Source organism: Oncorhynchus kisutch, linkage group LG8 (assembly GCF_002021735.2).
Source record: "Oncorhynchus kisutch isolate 150728-3 linkage group LG8, Okis_V2, whole genome shotgun sequence".
Lineage (NCBI taxonomy): Eukaryota > Metazoa > Chordata > Actinopteri > Salmoniformes > Salmonidae > Oncorhynchus > Oncorhynchus kisutch.
Window position 1 is genome coordinate 39,014,089 of NC_034181.2, and position 23,089 is coordinate 39,037,177.

The window sequence follows — 23,089 nt, forward strand, 5'->3', positions numbered from 1 at the left end:
CAGTAGTGTGCCTTCAATCACTAAACACCCTCATCAAAGGTGGCCAGCTAAAGGGTGTCAAGCCTTAGCTTGTGTCCCATGCCCAATTAAGATTTCCCACGGGACTATGCAAGGCAGGGGCGTCCTCTTCCCTGAGCCAGCCCTACAGCTGACCGCATACCTCATATGCCCTCCTCAAGTTGGAGGGAACTGAATTGGGTTCTCAGGTGGGGGTGGGGGGTCATGAAGATATAGCCCAGCAAGGGTCCTTCCGTTTGATCCAGATCCACTGGCTGCCTCTTTCAGCTGCTTGAGAAACTGCTCTGACGGTCTGCTGCAGAGCCTGTCCATGGATTCCAAGTTCTTTCAGCAACCTGATGGTGGAAGAAGCCACGAATCCTCTGCATCCCACTTCAACTGGCCAGACTTTTGCATTCCAGCCACGCTGAGTTGCATCTGCTGCCAACTCTGTGTAACGCAGTTTCTTACACTCAAATCAAATCAAATCAAATTTATTTGTCACATACACATGGTTAGCAGATGTTAATGCGAGTGTAGCGAAATGCTTGTGCTTCTAGTTCCGACAATGCAGTAATAACGAACAAGTGATCTAACTAACAATTCCAAAAAAAACTACTGTCTTATACACAGTGTAAGGGGATAAAGAATATGTACATAAAGATATATGAATGAGTGATGGTACAGAGCAGCATAGGCAAGATACAGTAGATGATATCGAGTACAGTATATACATATGAGGTGAGTATGTAAACCAAGTGGCATAGTTAAAGTGGCTAGTGATACATGTATTACATAAGGATGCAGTCGATGATATAGAGTACAGTATCTACGTATGCATATGAGATGAATAATGTAGGGTAAGTAACATTATATAAGGTAGCATTGTTTAAAGTGGCTAGTGATATATTTACATCATTTCCCATCAATTCCCATGATTAAAGTGGCTGGAGTAGAGTCAGTGGCATTGACAGTGTGTTGGCAGTAGCCACTCAATGTTAGTGGTGGCTGTTTAACAGTCTGATGGCCTTGAGATAGAAGCTGTTTTTCAGTCTCTCGGTCCCAGCTTTGATGCACCTGTACTGACCTCGCCTTCTGGATGACAGCGGGGTGAACAGGCAGTGGCTCGGGTGGTTGATGTCCTTGATGATCTTTATGGCCTTCCTGTAGCATCGGGTGGTGTAGGTGTCCTGGAGGGCAGGTAGTTTGCCCCCGGTGATGCGTTGTGCAGACCTCACTACCCTCTGGAGAGCCTTACGGTTGAGGGCGGTGCAGTTGCCATACCAGGCGGTGATACAGCCCGCCAGGATGCTCTCGATTGTGCATCTGTAGAAGTTTGTGAGTGCTTTTGGTGACAAGCCGAATTTCTTCAGCCTCCTGAGGTTGAAGAGGCGCTGCTGCGCCTTCCTCACGATGCTGTCTGTGTGAGTGGACCAATTCAGTTTGTCTGTGATGTGTATGCCGAGGAACTTAAAACTTGCTACCCTCTCCACTACTGTTCCATCGATGTGGATGGGGGGGTGTTCCCTCTGCTGTTTCCTGAAGTCCACAATCATCTCCTTAGTTTTGTTGACGTTGAGTGTGAGGTTATTTTCCTGACACCACACTCCGAGGGCCCTCACCTCCTCCCTGTAGGCCGTCTCGTCGTTGTTGGTAATCAAGCCTACCACTGTTGTGTCGTCCGCAAACTTGATGATTGAGTTGGAGGCGTGTGTGGCCACGCAGTCGTGGGTGAACAGGGAGTACAGGAGAGGGCTCAGAACGCACCCTTGTGGGGCCCCAGTGTTGAGGATCAGCGGGGAGGAGATGTTGTTGCCTACCCTCACCACCTGGGGGCGGCCCGTCAGGAAGTCCAGTACCCAGTTGCACAGGGCGGGGTCGAGACCCAGGGTCTCGAGCTTGATGACGAGCTTGGAGGGTACTATGGTGTTGAATGCCGAGCTGTAGTCGATGAACAGCATTCTCACATAGGTATTCCTCTTGTCCAGATGGGTTAGGGCAGTGTGCAGTGTGGTTGAGATTGCATCGTCTGTGGACCTATTTGGGCGGTAAGCAAATTGGAGTGGGTCAAGGGTGTCAGGTAGGGTGGAGGTGATATGGTCCTTGACTAGTCTCTCAAAGCACTTCATGATGACGGATGTGAGTGCTACGGGGCGGTAGTCGTTTAGCTCAGTTACCTTAGCTTTCTTGGGAACAGGAACAATGGTGGCCCTCTTGAAGCATGTGGGAACAGCAGACTGGTATAGGGATTGGTTGAATATGTCCGTAAACACACCGGCCAGCTGGTCTGCGCATGCTCTGAGGGCGCGGCTGGGGATGCCGTCTGGGCCTGCAGCCTTGCGAGGGTTAACACGTTTAAATGTCTTACTCACTTAGGCTGCAGTGAAGGAGAGACCGCATGTTTTCGTTGCAGGCCGTGTCAGTGGCACTGTATTGTCCTCAAAGCGGGCAAAAAAGTTGTTTAGTCTGCCTGGGAGCAAGACATCCTGGTCCGTGACTGGGCTGGGTTTCTTCCTGTAGTCCGTGATTGACTGTAGACCCTGCCACATGCCTCTTGTGTCTGAGCCGTTGAATTGAGATTCTACTTTGTCTCTGTACTGGCGCTTAGCTTGTTTGATAGCCTTGCGGAGGGAATAGCTGCGCTGTTTGTATTCAGTCATGTTACCAGACACCTTGCCCTGATTAAAAGCAGTGGTTCGCGCCTTCAGTTCCACACGAATGCTGCCATCAATCCACGGTTTCTGGTTGGGGAATGTTTTAATCGTTGCTATGGGAACGACATCTTCAACGCACGTTCTAATGAACTCGCACACCGAATCAGCGTATTCGTCAATGTTGTTGGCTGACGCAATACGAAACATCTCCCAGTCCACGTGATGGAAGCAGTCTTGGAGTGTGGAGTCAGCTTGGTCGGACCAGCGTTGGACAGACCTCAGCGTGGGAGCTTCTTGTTTTAGTTTCTGTCTGTAGGCAGGGATCAACAAAATGGAGTCGTGGTCAGCTTTTCCGAAAGGGGGGCGGGGCAGGGCCTTATATGCGTCGCAGAAGTTAGAGTAACAATGATCCAGGGTCTTTCCACCCCTGGTTGCGCAATCGATATGCTGATAAAATTTAGGGAGTCTTGTTTTCAGATTAGCCTTGTTAAAATCCCCAGCTACAATGAATGCAGCCTCCGGATAAATCGTTTCCAGTTTGCAGAGAGTTAAATAAAGTTTGTTCAGAGCCATCGATGTGTCTGCTTGGGGGGGGATATATACGGCTGTGATTATAATCGAAGAGAATTCTCTTGGTAGATAATGCGGTCTACATTTGATTGTGAGGAATTCTAAATCAGGTGAACAGAAGGATTTGAGTTCCTGTATGTTTCTTTCATCACACCATGTCACGTTGGCCATAAGGCATACGCCCCCGCCCCTCTTCTTACCAGAAAGATGTTCGTTTCTGTCCGCGCGATGCGTGGAGAAACCCGCTGGCTGCACCGCTTCGGATTGCGTCTCTCCAGTGAGCCACGTTTCCGTGAAACAGAGAACGTTACAGTCTCTGATGTCCCTCTGGAATGCTACCCTTGCTCGGATTTCATCAACCTTGTTGTCAAGAGACTGGACATTGGCAAGAAGAATGCTAGGGAGTGGTGCACGATGTGCCCGTCTCCGGAGTCTGACCAGAAGACCGCTTCGTAGGCCTCTTCAACAGAGTTTTCCCATGGGACTGTGAGCTCTATGATGTACACAGCCTTTCGTGAAGGGGACCAGAGTACCATGTCTGGCCTAAGGTTGGTAGAAGCAATCTCAGGTGGAAAAATGAGTTGCTGGCCAATATCGACAAGCATCTTCCAGTCCCGGCCCATGGCTAGGTGTCCAGTTTCTGGCTTCGAAGGAGGATGCTTGGGCCTTTTCTGTCCCTCCCGGATGAATGTTGTTGTTTTGACGGGATTGCTTGTTTTTGGAGGTAATTAATTGGTTGCACTCCTCTTGATCTCAAGTGCTGCAGCCAGGCTCGAGGACCTGATTGTGCCTCCAGGTGAGGTAATGGTTCGCTCCATCTTCTCCACTGTTGTTATTGGGACCTCATAGATGGTGAGTGGCCACATTACCCGGGGGAGAAGTCCAAACTGTAGGCACCAAAGCTTAAGCTTCCCAGGCAGTAGGGTCTTGTTGAAGACCGTCGGCGATATCCTGCCTTACTTGCTGCACTTAATCTTTCTCCCGGATGCTTTCGTTGTACCATCTACCTAGGCTCTTGACGGGTTGCTCAGACACCGTTGGTATCGGGTCATCTCCAAGGCAGAACCTCACATCTTTAAGCTGTCCCTTGACTATGGAGATGCTTCGAGATTTGCTTGGCTTGATTTTCATTAAACCCACTTGATGTTATCCTGCAGTTTTGCAAGTAGCCACCTGGTGCATGCTGCAGTGGTGGTCAGTGTAGTCATGTCATCCATGTATGCTCGGATAGGTGGGAGACGGAGCCCTTCCTTAGTTCTCTCACCGCCGACCACCCATCTCGATGCCCTGGTGATGTCTTCCATGGCCATAGTGAAGGCCAGAGGTGAAATTGTACAGCCTGCCATTATGCCTACTTCCAAGCGTTGCCATGTTGTTGTGAAGTCAGGTGTTGTGAAACACAATTGCAGGTCTTGGAAATAGGCCTTTACCAGTGTAGTGATGGGTTCTGGTACGTGGAAAATGTTGAAGGATTCCCAGAGGAGTTCATGGGAAACTGAGCCAAAGGCATTGGCCAGGTCGAGGAAGATGACAGAGGTCTCTCTTGTCCTTCTTAGATGTTTGTATCTGATGCCAAATCATACTAGTATGTTCCAGGCAACCAGAGAAACCAGGAATGCCCGCTTTCTGTACAGATGTATCAATTTACTTGTTCCTTTACAGGTAAGTGGACAGCCTCTGTGCTATTATACTGAAAAAGATCTTCCCTTCGACGTTGAGAAGGGAGATTGGTCGGAATTGACTGATGTCTGTCGCATCCTTCTCTTTAGGTATTAGCACACCACCAGCCCTTCGCCATGCCGTTGGTATTATTTCCTTCTTTCTACACTATCCTCATGAGCCTCCAAAGAAAGCGTAGAACATCCGGGGCGTTCTTGTAGAGCTTGTATGGTACTCCATTAGGCCCAGGAGCCGAGGCTCTTGCTCGTCGGACAACGTTCTCTACTTCCTTCCATTTTGGAGGGTCAGTGTCCAGATTGAATATATTGTCCTGCTAATAACAGGGTTAATAATATATCTGTTAGAATATCCAACAAGCTTTTATAGAATTCTAAATTAATAATAATAATAATAAATCACTTTGTTAAAAAATATATATTTTGGAGATGATGATTTTGTTTTCAAATAACGTAATATGAGCAAGAAAAAGGACATTCTTGAACATGGTGAGACATTGTTACTAATTCGGAAAGAAAGCCAGTTTGTTATTTAGAATGATTTATTTCTGTTTGTAGAGGGAGAGAAACTAAAAAAGTACAGTCATCTCATGGGTCCCTCAGTCGAGGGCGGCACAGGTATTGAACCGGCATCTGTAGCAACACAGCTTGCACTGCTATGCAGTGTCTTAGACCGTTGCGCCACTCAGGCGCTGTATAACGTGACCGGTCGGGAGTGGAATACAGTATTATAGTAGGAGCAAAATAATCCTAACAAAATAAAATAAAAACCTTAGCGAAACAGCAGTTTTAGTAAGTAAAACTGAAGTTGTGCACAATTATCTGTTTCTATTTAGGTTTATGTCACCCATTCATTGTCAGTTAGAGACACAGTAGGACCCAAAAGCATAATCAGTGCTCTAACTCCCCCTTGCGCTGGTCTGGAGCAATGAAGTGGTGACGCAGGCTACTGTACTAAACCACAAATGACCTCCAAGTAACGCAGCATAATCACACAACTTTTAGTGGAGCAACCACTGTATGCTGGGCACTTGATGTCTGCTTTTCCTTCACTCTGCGGTCCAACTCATCCCAAACCATCTCAATTGGGTTGATGTCAGGTGATTGTGGAGGCCAGGTCATCTGATGCAGCACTCCATCACTCTCCTTGGTCAAATAGCTCTTACACAGCCTGGAGGTGTGTTTTTGGGTCATTGTCCTGTTGACAAACAAATGATAGTCCCACTAAGCGCAAACCAGATGGGATGGTGTAGCGCTGCAGAATGCTGTGGTAGCCATGCTGGTTAAGTGTGCCTTGAATTCTAAATAAATCACTGACAGTGTCACCAGCAAAACACCCCCACACAATCAAACCTCCTCCTCCTCCATGTTTCACGGTGGGAACCACACATGCAAAGATCATCCGTTCACCTACTCTGCTCTGGTGGTAGGAGCCCAAAATCTCAAATTCGGATTCATCAGACCAACGAACAGATTTCCACTGGTCTAATGTCCATTGCTTGTGTTTCTTGGTCCAAGCAAGTCTCTTCTTATTATTGGTGTCCTTCAGTAATGGTTTCTTTGCAGCAATTCGACCATGAAGGTCTGATTCACGCAGTCTCCTTTCAACAGTTGATGTTGAGATGTGTCTGTTACTTGAACTCCAATCTGAGGTGCAGTTATCTCTAATTAACTTATCATTTGCAACAGAGGTAACTCTGGGTCTTCCTTTCCTGTGGCGGTCCTCATGAGAGCCAGTTTCATCATAGCGCTTGATGGTTTTTGCGACTGCACTTGAAGAAACTTTCAAAGTTTCTGTAAAAATAGTGAAGTCATTAAAACTATGAAATAACACATGGAATCATGTAGTAACCAAAAAAGTCTTAAATAATGATGGACTGTGGTTTCTCTTTGCTTATTTGAGCTGTTCTTGCCATAATATGGACTTGGTCTTTTACCAAATAGGCCTATCTTCTGTATACCACCCGTACCATGTCACAACACAACTGATTGGCTCAAAAACATTAAGGAAATAAATGAACTTTTAACAAGGCACACCTGTTAATTGAAATGCATTCCAGATGACTACCTCATGTTGGTTGAGCGAATGCCAAGAGTGTGCAAAGCTGTCATCAAGGCAAAAGGTGGCTACTTTGAGAATGTCAAATGTATACACTGCTCAAAAAAATAAAGGGAACACTAAAATAACACATCCTAGATCTGAATGAATGAAATATTCTTATTAAATACTTTTTTCTTTACATAGCTGAATGTGCTGACAACAAAATCACACAAAAATTATCAATGGAAATCAAATTTATCAACCCATGGAGGTCTGGATTTGGAGTCACACTCAAAATGAAAGTGGAAAACCACACTACAGGCTGATCCAACTTTGATGTAATGTCCTTAAAACAAGTCAAAATGAGGCTCAGTAGTGTGTGTTGTCTCCACGTGCCTGTATGACCTCCCTACAACGCCTGGGCATGCTCCTGATGAGGAGGCGGATGGTCTCCTGAGGGATCTCCTCCCAGACCTGTGGTGCAACGTGGCGTTGGTGGATGGAGCGAGACATGATGTCCCAGATGTGCTCAATTGGATTCAGGTCTGGGGAACGAGCGGGCCAGTCCATAGCATCAATGCCTTCCTCTTGCAGGAACTGCTGACACACTCCAGGAACATGAGGTCTAGCATTGTCTTGCATTAGGAGGAACCCAGGGCCAACCGCACCAGCATATGGTCTCACAAGGGGTCTGAGGATCTCATCTCGGTACCTAATGCAGTCAGGCTACCTCTGGCGAGCACATGGAGGGCTGTGCTCCTCCTTGCACAAAGGCGGAGGTAGCGGTCCTGCTGCTGGGTTGTTGCCCTCCTACGGCCTCCTCCACGTCTCCTGATGTACTGGCCTGTCTCCTGGTTGCGCCTCCATGCTCTGGACACTACGCTGATAGACACAGCAAACCTTCTTGCCACAGCTCTCATTGATGTGCCATCCTGGATGAGCTGCACTACCTGAGCCACGTGTGGGCTGTAGACTCCGTCTCATGCTACCACTAGAGTGAAAGCACCGCCAGCATTCAAAAGTGACCAAAACATCAGCCAGGAAGCATAGGAACTGAGAAGTGGTCTGTGGTCACCACTTGCAGAACCACTCCTTTATTCGGGGTGTCTTGCTAATTGCCTATAATTTCCACCTGTTGTCTATTCCATTTGTACAACAGCATGTGAAATTTATTGTCAATCAGTGTTGCTTCCTAAGTGGACAGTTTGATTTCACAGAAGTGTGATTGACTTGGAGTTACATTGTGTTGTTTAAGTGTTCCCCTTATTTTTTTGAGCAGTGTATTTAGATTTGCTTAACAAGTTTTTGGTTACTACATGATTCCATATGTGTTATTTCATAGTTTGATGTCTTCACTTTTATTCTACAACGTAGAAAACAGTAAAAATGAGTAGGTGTCTCCAAACTTTTGACTGATACTGTATATTTCATAACATCATTATTCTGTCAGTATTTGAAAGAAGGGGTAGAACAATGGCCCTTCTCCCAAAGTGTGCACTCATATACTCCCCCTCGTATATAAAAGGACTCACTGGTGTAAGGAATATGGCATAAATAATATGGCACCACCTTGCTTGCACCAATCCAATGCTTTTCTATGCACGAGGGGTGGTGAATGAGTGCCCACTTCTAGGATGAAAGGAGGAGTGGTGTGCTAGCTACTCACATTGGGCCGGAAGCTGAGCTTGGACAGGTTGTTGCGGGGCGTGAGCTGCCAGGTGTTCTTCAGGTTGAAGCCCACTGCGCTGGCGAAGCGCTCCGTCGTCGGGACATAATTTCGGAAAGTGCTCTGGGTGAGCCGAACAGGACCATCGTAGATCTGGAAGCCACGGATCGGGAATGTCCTTGGAAAAATAAGCGCGAGAGTCACACAACACACATGAACTTCAAAATGACCTTCCCGAATGAATCAGCTGACAACCTACACGTCATGTATAGCTATTGAAAACACTGGAGAGAAACATTAGGCCTATTGCTAGGATTATCAGCTCGTTGTCTAACTAGATGACAAAAGGAGATCAAAGTGAGAACATTGTTGTGTCCCTCTCTGGGAAAATCCTGTCTGTGACGTCATCAGCGGCGATAACAACACAAACATCTAGCAGTTACAGGGTGGTCAGGAAGTGTCTAAAAAGGCCCATTAATCCCAGAGAGGGGTAACAGGGCCGTCAAAAACGAGGGCGTCATCTGAGAAATTAGAGCACGCTGCAATTAGCTGTTCCCACGTTTTTGTGAGGTAGTGGCCACAGGCGAGCATGACCAGAGCGACCACTTTAAATGAACAACAACTTCTAAGCCTTAATAAACCCTTGAAATGTCCTGCTATATAAAGGGTGGCAAAGGGGACATGCCAGGTTTGGCACCATATATTATGACCTTTTTTTTATACTCACAAAGTAACAACACAGTGTGGTCAAAGACTTAATACATTTGTTGCAGTCACAATCTGGTTGCCTATAACTACAAACATGGTTGTTTTTTAAATTTTTGTAAAAAATATTTACTAACTTATCTTCAGATATCTTCTTAACTACTCACAATGTCATACAGAGAATATACTCTGCGTTAGCTAGCTCAAACAGGCTAACGTTAGCCACTAGCCATGCAGACCAAGTGTTGGCATTGGTGAGCTACAATCCTCTAATCACGAGGAGGTGTGATGTAAACAACCAATCAGATTCCCCACACGTGGAGGCCCGCATGATCCTGCTCGGCTGCTCCAGTCAAGGCAGCTCTGGCTTCTCCTGCACCAGCAGGCTTGCCTCTGGCTCAAAAGGAAAGTGGAAAATCATTCCTGCCTGTTCTAATTGGTTAGTAACTCATCTGTTCTGTTTGTTTTTCATCCTCCAATTAGTTTGGTCAACTTTTTGTCCTGCTTTCTGTATAGTAGGCTACAAGTTTTTTCAACCTTAGCTTAGTACTAGCATGCTACATTAGCTGACTGACTGTGCTGTTGTGGTCATTGCCATCTGCCTGGAGCCTTCCTCAGATTGCCGTCTTATTGTTGACTCTTCCTCTCGTCTCCTGTGCCCAATGCCGCCTCTGATTATTGCCTCTGGAAACTATCTACTTTGGATTAACCTCACTATACCGCTTTTCGATTAGCGGACTCTCCCTCAGCCGGTGAAACGGCCTCTCTCTCTGAAGCGCCTCTCTCCTACTACCTGGCGAAATACTAGTTAGATTTTTTACTACAAAATGTTTGAATACCTTTTCCCGTTGCATGCCTTAAAGTGGCAATCAGCAGTTGAAACCATAACAAAGAAACCACCCACCCTTGTTTAGGTAAAAAGCTGAGGGATGGGAAAACTTTCAAATTCATAGACAGAGCTGTGGATGCAAGGACTGACCATCCAAATTACAGTTTTAATCATGTTTTGAGCCTAGTGTTTTTAAAAATATATAATTTTACTTGAATTTTAATAAGATCATGAGGCATTTATAAGTTATATTCTTCAAGAATCAATGGGTATACAGTGCATTCAGAAAGTATTCACATCCCTTGACTTTTCCCACAATTTGTTGTGTTACAGTGTGATTTTAAAATGTATTAAATTTAGATTTTTGTCACTGGCCTACACGTAAAACCCTCCAATGTCACAGTGGATTTTTTTTTTCTTTTTTTTCTTTTTACTTGTACAATTTACCTAAAAATGAAAATCTGAAATGTCTTCAATCAATAAGTATTCAACCCCTTTGTTATGGCAAGCCTAATCTAAAATATGCATCCTGTTTGCAACAAGGCACTAAAGTAATAATGCACAAACATGTGGCAAAGCAATTCACTTTTTGGCCTGAATACAAATTATTATGTTTGGGGCAAATCCGATACATTATCACTCTCCATATTTCCAGAGTGGTGGCTGCATCATGTTATGGGTATGCTTGTAATGGTTAAGGACTGGGGAGTTTTTCAAGATAAAAATAAACAGAATGGAGCTGGTTGTTTGCTTTCCGCCAGACACTGGAAGATGACTTCACCTTTCAGCAGGAAAATAACTTAAAACACAAGGCCAAATCTACACTGGAGTTCCTTACCAAGAAGACAGTGAGTGGCCGAGTTACAGTTTCGACAAATCTTATTGAAAATCTATGGCAAGACCTGCAAATGGTTGTCCAGCTATGATCAACAACCAATTTGACAGAGCTTGAAGAATTTTGATTTTTTTTTTTAAAGTTTAAAAAAAATAAAAGGGTAAATGTTGCACAATCCAGGTGTGGAAAGACTCTGTAATCACTGCCAAATGTGCTTCTACAAAGTATTGACTCAGGGGTGTGAATACATATGTATATTAGATATTTCTGCAATTAATTTTAAATACATTTGAGAAGAAAAAATATATACACAGTTGAAGTCAGAAGATTACATAAATCTTAGCCAAATACAATTAAACTCAATTGTTCACAATTCCAATTGACATTTAATCCTAGTAAAAATTCCCTGTCTTAGGTCAGTTATGATCACCACTATATTTTAAGAATGTGAAATGTCAGAATAATAGTAGAGAGAAGGATTTATTTCAGCTTTTATTTCTTTCATCACATTCCCAGTTGGTCAGAAGTTTACATACACTATTAGTATTTGGTAGCATTGCCTTTCCATTGTTTAACTTGGGTCAAATGTTTCAGGTAGCCTTCCACAAGCTTCCCACAATAAGTTGGGTGAATTTTGGCCCATTCCTCCTGACAGAGCTGGTGTAACTGAGTCAGGTTTGTTGGCCTCCTTGCTCGCACACGCTTTTTCAGTTCTGCCCACAAATTTTCTAAAGGATTGAGGTCAGGGCGTTGTGATGGCCACTCCAATACCTTGACTTTGTTGTCCTTAAGCCATTTTGCCACAACTTTGAAAGTATGCTTGGGGCCATTGTCCATTTGGAAGACCCATTTGCAACCAAGCTTTAACATCCTGACTGATGTCTTGAGGTGTTGCTTCAATATATCCACAAAATATTCCCTCCATCATGATGCCATCTATTTTGTGAAGTGCACCAGTCCCTCCTGCAGCAAAGCACCCCCACAACATGATGCTGCCACCCCCTAGCCTATCAGAAGTTTATAAAGTCATAATTTTCTGGAATTTTCCAAGCTGTTTAAAGGCACAGTCAACTTAGTGTATGTAAACTTCTGACTCACTGGAATTGTGATACAGTGAATTATAAGTGTTGTAAAAATTACTTGTGTCATGCACAAAGTAGATGTCCTAACCAACATGCCAAAACTATAGTTTGTTATCAATTTGTGGTGTGGTTGAAAAATGAGTTTAAATGACTCCAACCTAAGTGTATGTAAACTTCCGACTTCAACTGTTTACAGTGGGGCAAAAAAGTATTTAGTCAGCCACCAATTGTGCAGATGAGAGAGGCCTGTAATTTTCATCAAAATGTTCAACTTCAACTATGACAGACAAAATGAGAAAAAAAATCCAGAAAATCACATTGTAGGATTTTTAATGAATTTATTTGCAAATTATGGTGGAAAATAAGTATTTGGTCAATAACAAAAGTTTATCTCAATACTTTGTTATATACCCTTTGTTGGCAATGACAGAGGTCAAACGTTTTCTGTAAATCTTCACAAGGTTTTCACACACTGTTGCTGGTATTTTGGCCCATTCCTCCATGCAGATCTCCTCTAGAGCAGTGATGTTTTGGGACTTTCAACTCCCTCCAAAGATTTTCTATGGCGTTGAGATCTGGAGACTGGCTAGGCCACTCCAGGACCTTGAAATGCTTCTTACGAAGCCACTCCTTCGTTGCCTGGGCGGTGTGTTTGGGATCATTGTCATGCTGAAAGACCCAGCCACGTTTCATCTTCAATGCCCTTGCTGATGGAAGGAGGTTTTCACTCAAAATCTCACGATACATGGCCCCATTCATTCTTTCCTTTACACGGATCAGTCGTCCTGGTCCCTTGGCAGAAAAACAGCACCAAAGCATGATGTTTCCACCCCCATGATTCACAGTAGGTATGGTGTTCTTTGGATGCAACTCAGCATTCTTTGTCCTCCAAACACGATGAGTTGAGTTTTTACCAAAAAGTTCTATTTTGGTTTCATCTGAACATATGACATTCTCCCAATCTTCTTCTGGATCATCCAAATACTCTCTAGCAAACTTCAGACGGGCCTGGACATGTACTGGCTTAAGCAGGGGGACACGTCTGGCACTGCAGGATTTGAGTCCCTGGCGGCGTAGTGTGTTACTGATGGTAGGTAGGCTTTGTTACTTTGGTCCCAGCTCTCCCAGCTCTCTGCTCTCTACTAGGTCCCCCCGTGTGGTTCTGGGATTTTTGCTCACCGTTCTTGTGATCGTTTTGACCCCACTCGGTGAGATCTTGCGTGGAGCCCCAGATCGAGGGAGATTATCAGTGGTCTTGTATGTCTTCCATTTCCTAATAATTGCTCCCACAGTTGATTTCTTCAAACCAAGCTGCTTACCTATTGCAGATTCAGTCTTCCCAGTCTTCTCAGTCATCTACAATTTTGTTTCTGGTGTCCTTTGACAGCTCTTTGGTCTTGGCCATAGTGGAGTTTGGAGTGTGACTGTTTGAGGTTGTGGACAGGTGTATTTTATACTGACAACAAGTTCAAACAGGTGCCATTAATACAGGTAACGAGTGGAGGACAGAGGAGCCTCTAAAATAAGAAGTTACAGGTCTGTGAGAGCCAGAAATCGCGCTTGTTTGTAGGTGACCAAATACTTATTTTCCACCATAATTTGCAAATAAATTCATAAAAAATCCTACAATGTGATTTTCTGGATTTTTTCCCCTCATTTTGTCTGTCATAGTTGAAGTGTACTACCTATGATGAAAATTACAGGCCTCTCTCAACTTTTTAAGTGGGAGAACTTACACAATTGGTGACAGACTAAATATTTTTTTGCCCCACTGTATATGTTTTCACATTGTCATTATGGGGTATTGCGTGGGGAAGACATTTTTTTTTTAGATGGGGGAAACTTTTTTTAATCCATTTAGATTTCAGGCTGTAACACAACAAAATGTGGAATAAGTCAAGGGGCATGAATCATTTCTGGAAGCACTGTATATTATTCAAGTCCCAAAATTGATGTAGCAACTGTGTATTGCCCCTTTAATGAACACGACCATGAGGCCCGTCTTTCTGACTGTGGTTGGGTGGCTGACAGCATGCTCCATGTCCCTGATCTGAGTGCTCCTGCGCAACTGTCATCCGTGACTGACTTACATTTTCTCAGACTTTTATTGGTGATTGATTTCTAAGTAGAGGTCGACAAATTATGATTTTTCAACGCCGATACAGATTATTGGAGGACCCAAAAAAGCCGATGCCGATTAATTGTCCGATTAATTTATTTACATAAAATAATGACAATTACAACAATACTGAATGAACACTTATTTTATCTACTTAGTCTCAAATAAATAATGAAACATGTTCAGTTTGGTTTAAATAACGCAAAAACACAGTGTTGGAGAAGAAAGTGCAATATGTGCCACGTAAAAAAGCTAACGTTTAAGTTCCTTGCTCAGAACATGAGAACATATGAAAGCTGGTGGTTCCTTTTAACATGAGTCTTCAATATTCCCAGTTAAGAAGTTTAAGGTTCTAGTTATAATGACGCATCAACTATTTCTCTCTATAATCGGCATCCAAAAATGCAGACTACCGATTGTTATGAAAACTTGAAATCGGCCCTAATTAAACGGCTATGCCGATTAATCGGTCAACCTCTATTTCCAACACAGGATTCCCCCCCTTTTAGTCTCTGTCATATAAGGCTTACTACACGGATCTAGTAAATTGTTTAACAGGAAACACAGGAAGTGACACAGCAAAACCATTCATCCTATTACAGGAAGTAGTACTTCCCTTCCAAGAGCAACACACTTGTTCACCCCCTTTCGAACACTATGTTTTTTATTACACACACACCTGTTCCTGGGCAGTGTCCTCATCTTGCCATCTGCTCCTCCCTGGCCCCAGTACTTGTTCTGGCCTCCGTTGGAGCCGCGGTTGCGGCTTTCTCCAACAAACAGAGACTGGGTCACCTCCTGACTGGAGCCCTCATCCTTAGGGTAGCTACCGTCACTAACGGAAGACAACAGGCAGGGGATATGTTTTTGAGCAAATGTGTGTATGTGTGGGTGGGGGGGTATGCACAGATGTAGAAACATACACAGGAGCCTTGGTACATACCTCGCAAAGGAGAGTCCCACCCCATTGTCTGCAAATCTATAACCAGACAGAATAAATGCATCAGTAATTATGGGGAAAACCCAGCAATGGAGGAGTCACTGGTTCACTGTCATCTACAGCCTTGTGGACTGAGAAATAGGAACCAAATGAACTATTAGCAACATGCTAATAGGCTACACATAGCCCAATGATAGGTTACACACAGTTGGCTGCTTGTTTACATGTTAGCATAGCATGCTAACCTCTGATTGTAATGCAAGTTGCTACGGTAACTCCTGGGTAACATTTGATACACTTAACTCTGTGCCAATCATACAGCAAATCTAACAGACAACCCATTATATGACTTCTGCACAGGACATTGATGAACAATGATGAATGTAAGTGCATTCATCATGGGCTCAATGTGTTGACATCCCAGCACTCACCCAGAGTTCTGAATGGTGATGTCACCGCCACGTATCCAGGCTCCGAGGTCATTGTTCTTGAAGGCGATGAGTGTGTCGATGAGAGCAGCCACCCGCGGCCGGTTTGGGTCTGCATTCTCATGTGGACGGAACCTGAAATGGACCCATATGTAATATGAGTATAGAAACACACACACTTTTAATCTCTCTCCGACACGCAGCACTCTTTCAAATAGCCACAGACAAACACGACACACACAAACTCACCTAGACACACACACACACACAGCGTAGGCAGTGGTCTTGGAGGAGGGCCTAAGCTATTTTCCATCTGTTGAATCCTGTGGAGCCTTGTTTTCTCTGTAAACAAAAACCTGCCAGACCCTCCAGGCTACAGTACAAGTACCGTACAGACTATCCAAGTACAGTACAGACAAGTACAGACTATCCAAGTACAGTACAGGGCTGGTTTCCCAGAAGCATCTTAAGGCTAAGATCATTGTAAGAACCTTCGGAAATCTCTGAACGGTTTCCCAAAACCATCTTAACAAAAAAAATACTAATTCATCTAACGAATGCCTCAGACCATTTGTAGACAAGCTAACGTCATCATTAGAATTTTATACACAGAAGATTTTGCTTAACAAAGAATCATGATGATGGCATATGGCTTGGGGGCAGTATTGAGTAGCTTGGATGAATAAGGTGCCCAGAGTAAACTGCCTGCTACTTAGGCCTAGAAGCTAAGATATGCATATTATTAGTATATTTGGATAGAAAACACTCTGAAATTTCTAAAATAGTTTGAATGATGTCTGTGAGTATAACAGAACTCATATGGCAGGCAAAAACCTGAGAAAAAAATCCAACCAGGAAGTGGGAAATCTGAGGTTGGTCGATTTTCAACTCAGCCCCTATTGAAGTTACAGTGGGATATTGGTCAGGTTGCACTTCCTAAGGCTTCCACTAGATGTCAACCGTCTTTAGAAACTTGTTTGAGGCTTCTACTATGAAGGGGGTCTGAAATGCACGCTGGTCACATGCATTTCACATGAGAGGTATCTCCCGTTCCTTTGCTATTCTGAAGGAATTCTCCGGTTGGAATATTATTGAAGATGTATGTTAAAAACATCCTAAAGATTGATTCCATACATCGTTTGACAAGTTTCAACGGTCTGTAACAGAACTTTTTGACATTTTGTCTGCAACTAGTGAACGCGCTTCGTGAGTTTTGATTTGTTTACCAAACGCGCAAAAGTGGACATAAATTATGGATATTATCGAACAAATCAAACATTTATTGTGGAACTGGGATTCCTGGGAGTGCATTCTGATGATGATCATCAAAGGTAAGTGAATATTTATAATGTTATTTCTGACAACTGACTCCAACATGGCGGATATTTGTATTTGTTCTCTGAGCGCCGTACTCAGATTATTGCATGGTTTGCTTTTTCAGTAAAGCTTTTTTGAAATCTGACTCAGCGGTTGCATTACGGAGAAGTGTATCTAAAGTTCCATGCATAAAACTTGTATTTTCATCAACCAGTGTTTTTCTGGATCAAACACGCCAAATAAATGGACATTTTGGATTTATATCGACGGAATGAATTGAACAAAAGGACCATTTGTGATGTTTCTGGGACATATTGGAGTGCCAAAAGAAGAAGCTCGTCAAAGGTTAGGTATGAATTATATTTTTATTTCTGCGTTTTGTGTCGCGCCTGCAGGGTTGAAATATGCTTTTCTCTCTTTGCATCGTTTGCTGTCACCATAAAGCATTTTTGAAAACTGACATTTTGGCTGGATTCACAACAAGTGTAGCTTTAATTTGGTATATTGAATGAGTGATTTCATCAAAGTTAAATTTTTATAGTAATTTATTTGAATTTGGCTCTCTGCATTTTCACTGGATGTTGGCCAGGTGGGACGCTACCGTCCCACATATCCGAGAGTGGTTAAATGCAAGTAAAACTAAATGCATGCTATTCAATCGATCACTGCCTGCACCTGCCCGCCTGTCCCGCATCACTATGGACGGCTCTGACTTAGAATACGTGGACAAATACCTAGGTGTCTGGTTAGACTGAAAACTCTCCTTCCAGACTCACATTAAGCATCTCCAATCCAAAATTAAATCTAGAATCGGCTTCCTATATCGCAACAAAGCATCCTTCACTCATGCTGCCAAACTTACCCACGTAAAATTGACCATCCTACCGATCCTTGACTTTGGATATGTCATCTATAAAATAGCCTTCAACAATCTACTCAACAAATTGGATGCAGTATATCACAGTGCCATCCGTTTTGTCACCAAAGCTACTACCCACCACTGCGACCTGTGCGCTCTCGTTGGTTGGCCCTCGCTTCATACTCGTCGCCAAACCCACTGGCTACAGGTTATCTACAAGTCTCTAAGATAAGCCCAGCCTTATCTCAGCTCACTGGTCACCATAGCAGCACCCACTCGTAGCACGCGCTCCAGCAGGTATAGCTCACTGGTCACTCCCAAAGCCAATTCCTACTTTGGTCGCCTTTCCTTCCAGTTCTCTGCTGCCAATGACTGGAACGAACTGCAAAAATCACTGAAGCTTGAGACCCATATCTCCCTCAGTAGCTTTAAGCACCAGCTGTCAGAGCAGCTCACAGATCCCTGCACCTGTACATAGCCCATCTGTAAACAGCCAGTTTGCAGATGACACAATAGTAGTAGGCCTGGTTACCAACAATGATGAAACAGGCTACAGGGAGGAGGTGAGGGCCCTGGGTGTGTGGTGCCAGGAAAATAACATCTAACTCAACGTCAACAAAACAAAGGAGCTGATCGTGGACTTCAGGAAACAGCAGAGGGAGCATGCCCATATCCACATCTACAGGAACACAGTGGAGAAGGTGGAACGCTTCAGGTTCCTCAGCATACACATCACTGACGATCTGAAATGGTCCACCCACACAGACAGTGTGGTGAAAAAGGCGCAAAAGCGCCTCTTCAACCCATTTGGCTTGGCCCCTAAAACCCACAAACCTTTACAGATGCACAATTGAGAGCATCCTGTCGGGCTTATGACCGCCTGGTACGGCAACTGCACTGCCCACAACCGCAGGGCTCTCCAGAAGGTGGTGCGGTCTGCCAAACGCATCACCGGGGGCAAACTACCTGCCCTCCAGGACACTTACAGCACCCAATATCACATGAAGGCCAACAAGATCATCAAGGACATCAACCACACGAGCCACGGCCTGTTCATCCCACTTAACATCCAGAAGGTGAGATCCGTACAGGTGCATCAAAGCTGGGACCGAGAGACTGAAAAACAGCTTCTAACTCAAGGCCATCAGCCTGTTAAATAGCCATATTCTATTCTACTGTATTTTAGTCAATGCCACTATTTCTTAATTCCATAATTTTACTTTTAGATGTGTGTATTGCTTTGAATCGTTTTTAGGAATTACTGCACTGTTGGTGCTAGGAACAAAAGCATTTCACTACACCTGCAATAACATCTTCTAAATATGTTATGTGACCAATAACATTTGATCTATGGATGTCACATGGCTGGGCAGGGTCACAACCAAGGGTGGGCCTGAGACTGCATATAGGCCCACCCACTGAGGAGCCAGGCCCAGCGAATCAGAATGAGTTTTTTTCCCACAAAAAGGGCTTTTTTTACCGATGGAAATACACCACCGGTTTTCATCAACTGTCCAGGTGGCTGGTCCAGATGATCCCGCAAGTGAAGAAGCCTGGTGTGGCGGTTCTGGGCTGGCGTGGTTACACATGGTCTGCGGTTATGAGGCCGGTTGAACATACAATCAAATTCTATAAAACGACGTTGGAGGCGCCTTATGGTAGAGAAATGAACATTCAATTCTCTGGCAACAGCTCTGTTGGACATTCCTGCAGTCAGCATGCCAATTGTGTGCTCGCTCAAAATTGAGACATCTGTGGCATTGTGTTGTGTGACAATATTGCACATTTCAGAATGGCGTTTTATTGTCCCCAGAACAAGGTGCACCTGTGTAATGATCATGTTGTTTAACCTCTTGAGTGTATGGGGCAGTATTTTGATGTTAGATGAAAAACGTACCCAAATGAAATCTAGAATATGCATATAATTGTCAGATTAGGATAGAAAACACTCTAAAGTTTCCAAAACTGTCAAAATATTGTTTGTGAGTATAACATAACTGATATTGCAGGCGAAAACCTGAGGAAAATCCAACCAGGAAGTGCTGTTTTTCCTTAAACCTCTCTGTTCCATTGCATGCCTTCCCTTCATTTAAAGGGATATCAACCAGATTCCTTTTCCTATGGCTTCCACATGGTGTGAACAGTCTTTAGACAGTTTCAGGCTTTTATTCTGAAAAAGGAACGAGAAAGATCACATCGCGTCATTGGATGGCTGGGTGCCAGCAGAGTTTTACATGCGTGAGCAGCTTGGAGCAGACATTTTCTCTCTCACTCCTATTGAAAAAGCTACGGTCCGGTTGAAATATTATCGATTATTTATTGTAAAAACAACCTGAGGATTGATTATAAAAAAAGTTTGACATGTTTCTACGAACTTTACGGATACTATTTGGAATTTTCGTCTGCCCCGTCGTGACCGCTCAAGCCTGTGGATTTCTGAACATAACGCGCCAACCAAATTTAGGTTTTTTGATTTAAAAATAATCTTTATGGAACAAAAGGAAAATGTATTGTGTAACAGGGAGTCTCATGAGTGCAAACATCCGAAGCTCATCAAAGGTAAGCAATCATTTTATTGCTTTCTGACTTTCGTGACCAATCTACTTTGCTGCTAGCTGTTTATAATGTTTTGTCTGCTGAGAGAGATGTCCTAACAAACGCTTGGATAGCTTTCGCCAAAAAGCTTCTTTTTTTAAAATCTGACACGCCAGGTGGATTAACAACAAGCTAAGATGTGTTTTACTATATTGCACTTGTGATTTCATGAAAATTAAATATTTTAGTAATTTAATTTGAATTTGGCGCTCTGCAATTCAGAGGATGTTGACGAAAATGATCCCGCTAACGGGATGGGTGCGCCAAGAAGTTAAATCAGCTTCTTGATGTGCCACACCTGTCAAGTGGGTGGATTATCTTGGCAAAGGAGAAATGCTCACTAACAGGGATGTAAACACATTTTTGCACAAAATATAACTTTTGTATAACATTTCTGGGATCTTTTATTTCAGCTCATGAAACATGGGACCAACACTTTACATGTTGCGTTTATATCTTTGTTCAGTATATTTTGTCGCACTTTCGAGCCCTGGAGCGCTGGTCTCTTGTAATACCAGGGCATAGTTTCATATTTGAACAAATAAACAGGTCTCTAATATATCACTATGTCAAATAAGTGTAATTCCGCATGCGTGCATTTTCTCTCTTTGCGCCAGCGGAATTTCATGGTCTCTCCACCACGCCAAATTGTTTATCCTTTCATGTCAAAATTCGAGTCCGTGTAAGCCAGCACAGAGAATACATGACCAGCTCGTCCATTTTGTAAAATTTGCTCAGCTGTGTGTTCTAAATATGATGTAGTTTAACCTGTGCTTACCTGGCATTGTTGTCCAGACATAGGTACTCCCGGGGGTCTGCAGCACTTGCGTTGGTGGTCTTTACACCTTTATCAATGAAGAGCCCAGCCTGGGTAACACAAACCGGTATGGGAACCACTGTCACAAGTACAGACTTAAAGGCACAATGCATTTGTTTGTCAGCCAAACAGAACCCCCCCCCCCATAGAGTCAGTTTTACACGTGAGTATAACAGTAGCAGCTCTGTGAATTGTCATATGTCTGGGGTTTAAGGGTGTTTGTATATGCAGTTCAAGTGTGAATGCAATGCAACGAGACAGCATTACCAGGGGTATATAATTGGAGCATAGTCTTGAGACTGTAAGCACACTCCTTATGAGACAGGCACTTCTGGTCAGTGGACAAAGGGCTCTCAGTTCACCTGACCTAATTTATTGAGCCAGAGAAACAGAGGCCTATTGTAAAGGCTAGTGTGTGCATGTCTGTGTGTGCACACTTATGTGGCGAGTGAGGTAAGTGTGTGAGCGTGTAAGTTTTGTGGCTTTGAGTAAGAGCTGGAAAACTGTATGAAATCAGACAATTGGAAGCGCTCTTACTAGTATGTATAGTTGAAGTCAGAAGTTTACATACACTTAGGTTGGAGTCATTAAAACTCGTTTTTCAACAACTCCACAAATTTCTTGTAAACAAACTATAGTTTTGGCAAGTCGGTTAAGACACCTACTTTGTGCATGACAAGTAATTTTACCAACAATTGTTTACAGACAGATTATTTCAGTGTATCACCATTCCAGTGGGTCAGATGTTTACATACACTAAGTTGACTGTGCCTTTAAACAGCTTGAAAAATCCAGAAAATGTCATGGCTTTAGAAGCTTCTGATAGGCTAATTGACATCATTTGAGTCAATTAGAGGTGTCCAGTTGGATGTATTTCGAGGCCTACCTTCAAACTCAGTGCCTCTTTGTTGACATCATGGGAAAATCAAAAGATACCAGTCAAGACCACAGAAAATAAAATTGTAGTCTGGTTCATCCTTGGGAGAAATTTCCAAATGCCTGAAGGTACCACGTTCATATGTACAAACAATAGTACGCAAGTATAAACACCATGGGACCACGCAGCCGTCATACCACTCAGGAAGGAGTTCTGTCTCCTAGAGATGAACGTACTTTGGTGCAAAACGTGCAAATCAATCCGAGAACAACAGCAAATGACCTTGTGAAAATGCTGGAGGAAACAAGTACGAAAGTATTTATATCCACAGTAAAACGAGTCCTATTACGACATAACCTGAAAAGGCAGCTCAGCAAGGCAGAAGGCATTGCTCCAAAACCACCATAAAAAAGCCAGACTACGGTTTGACCTAAAACAGGGAATTTTTACTAGGATTAAATGTCAGGAATTGTGAAAAACTGAGTTTAAATGTATTTGGCTAAGGTGTATGTAAACTTCCGACTTCAACTGTATATGTGATCCCTGCAGGAATTGAACACCAAGACCTTGGCGCTGCTAGCGCCATGCTTTTACCAGTGTTTGTCTTTCACACAGTGCTGCCAGTGAGTGGTACCTTAAAGTTGGAGTGCACCCGGTTGTTGTAGAAGATCCCCAGAGGGGTCAGCTCTGCCCGGGTCTCTGGAACCAGCCCATGAGAGTCCCCTGTGGAAGAGCTGTGGAACACATACCATATCCCAGCATCCTTTAGGATGACATGAGGGAGGGGTGGCAGAGAAGGGAGAAAAAGGAGAAGGACAAAACAAGGCAACAGTAAACATGTCGTCCCCTACGAATGACGCAGCGCCTCCCTCCTTCAGCCAATCAGTGTAATTTTGTAAATGTCAGATGTCTTTGGCAAGATGCATCATTCACCCAAGTTGTGTCAAAATCGTGCCAATGGTTTCTGAGATATCACGTGACTCCTCAATTGGAGTCTGAGATATCACATGTGACTCCTGGAGCAGGTTGAGAGCTTCAAGTTCCTTGGTGTCCACATCACCAACAAACTAATACGGTCCAAG

General features: G+C 43.7%; 1 protein-coding gene across 2 annotated transcripts in view; it reads right to left on the bottom strand.

Moving 5' to 3' along the window:
* The window catches only part of cemip2 (cell migration inducing hyaluronidase 2), a 75,521-nt gene that overhangs the window by 16,471 nt on the left and 35,961 nt on the right, over window positions 1–23,089 (bottom strand). For both annotated transcript variants that reach the window (XM_020489629.2, XM_020489628.2), the window contains exons 11-16: window positions 22,642–22,770; window positions 21,092–21,180; window positions 15,546–15,677; window positions 15,118–15,153; window positions 14,854–15,009; window positions 8,605–8,782 (exon numbers count right to left, since the gene is read on the bottom strand). In XM_020489629.2, the coding sequence (XP_020345218.1) occupies window positions 8,605–8,782; window positions 14,854–15,009; window positions 15,118–15,153; window positions 15,546–15,677; window positions 21,092–21,180; window positions 22,642–22,770 (720 nt within the window). The remainder of the gene's footprint in view (window positions 1–8,604; window positions 8,783–14,853; window positions 15,010–15,117; window positions 15,154–15,545; window positions 15,678–21,091; window positions 21,181–22,641; window positions 22,771–23,089) is intronic.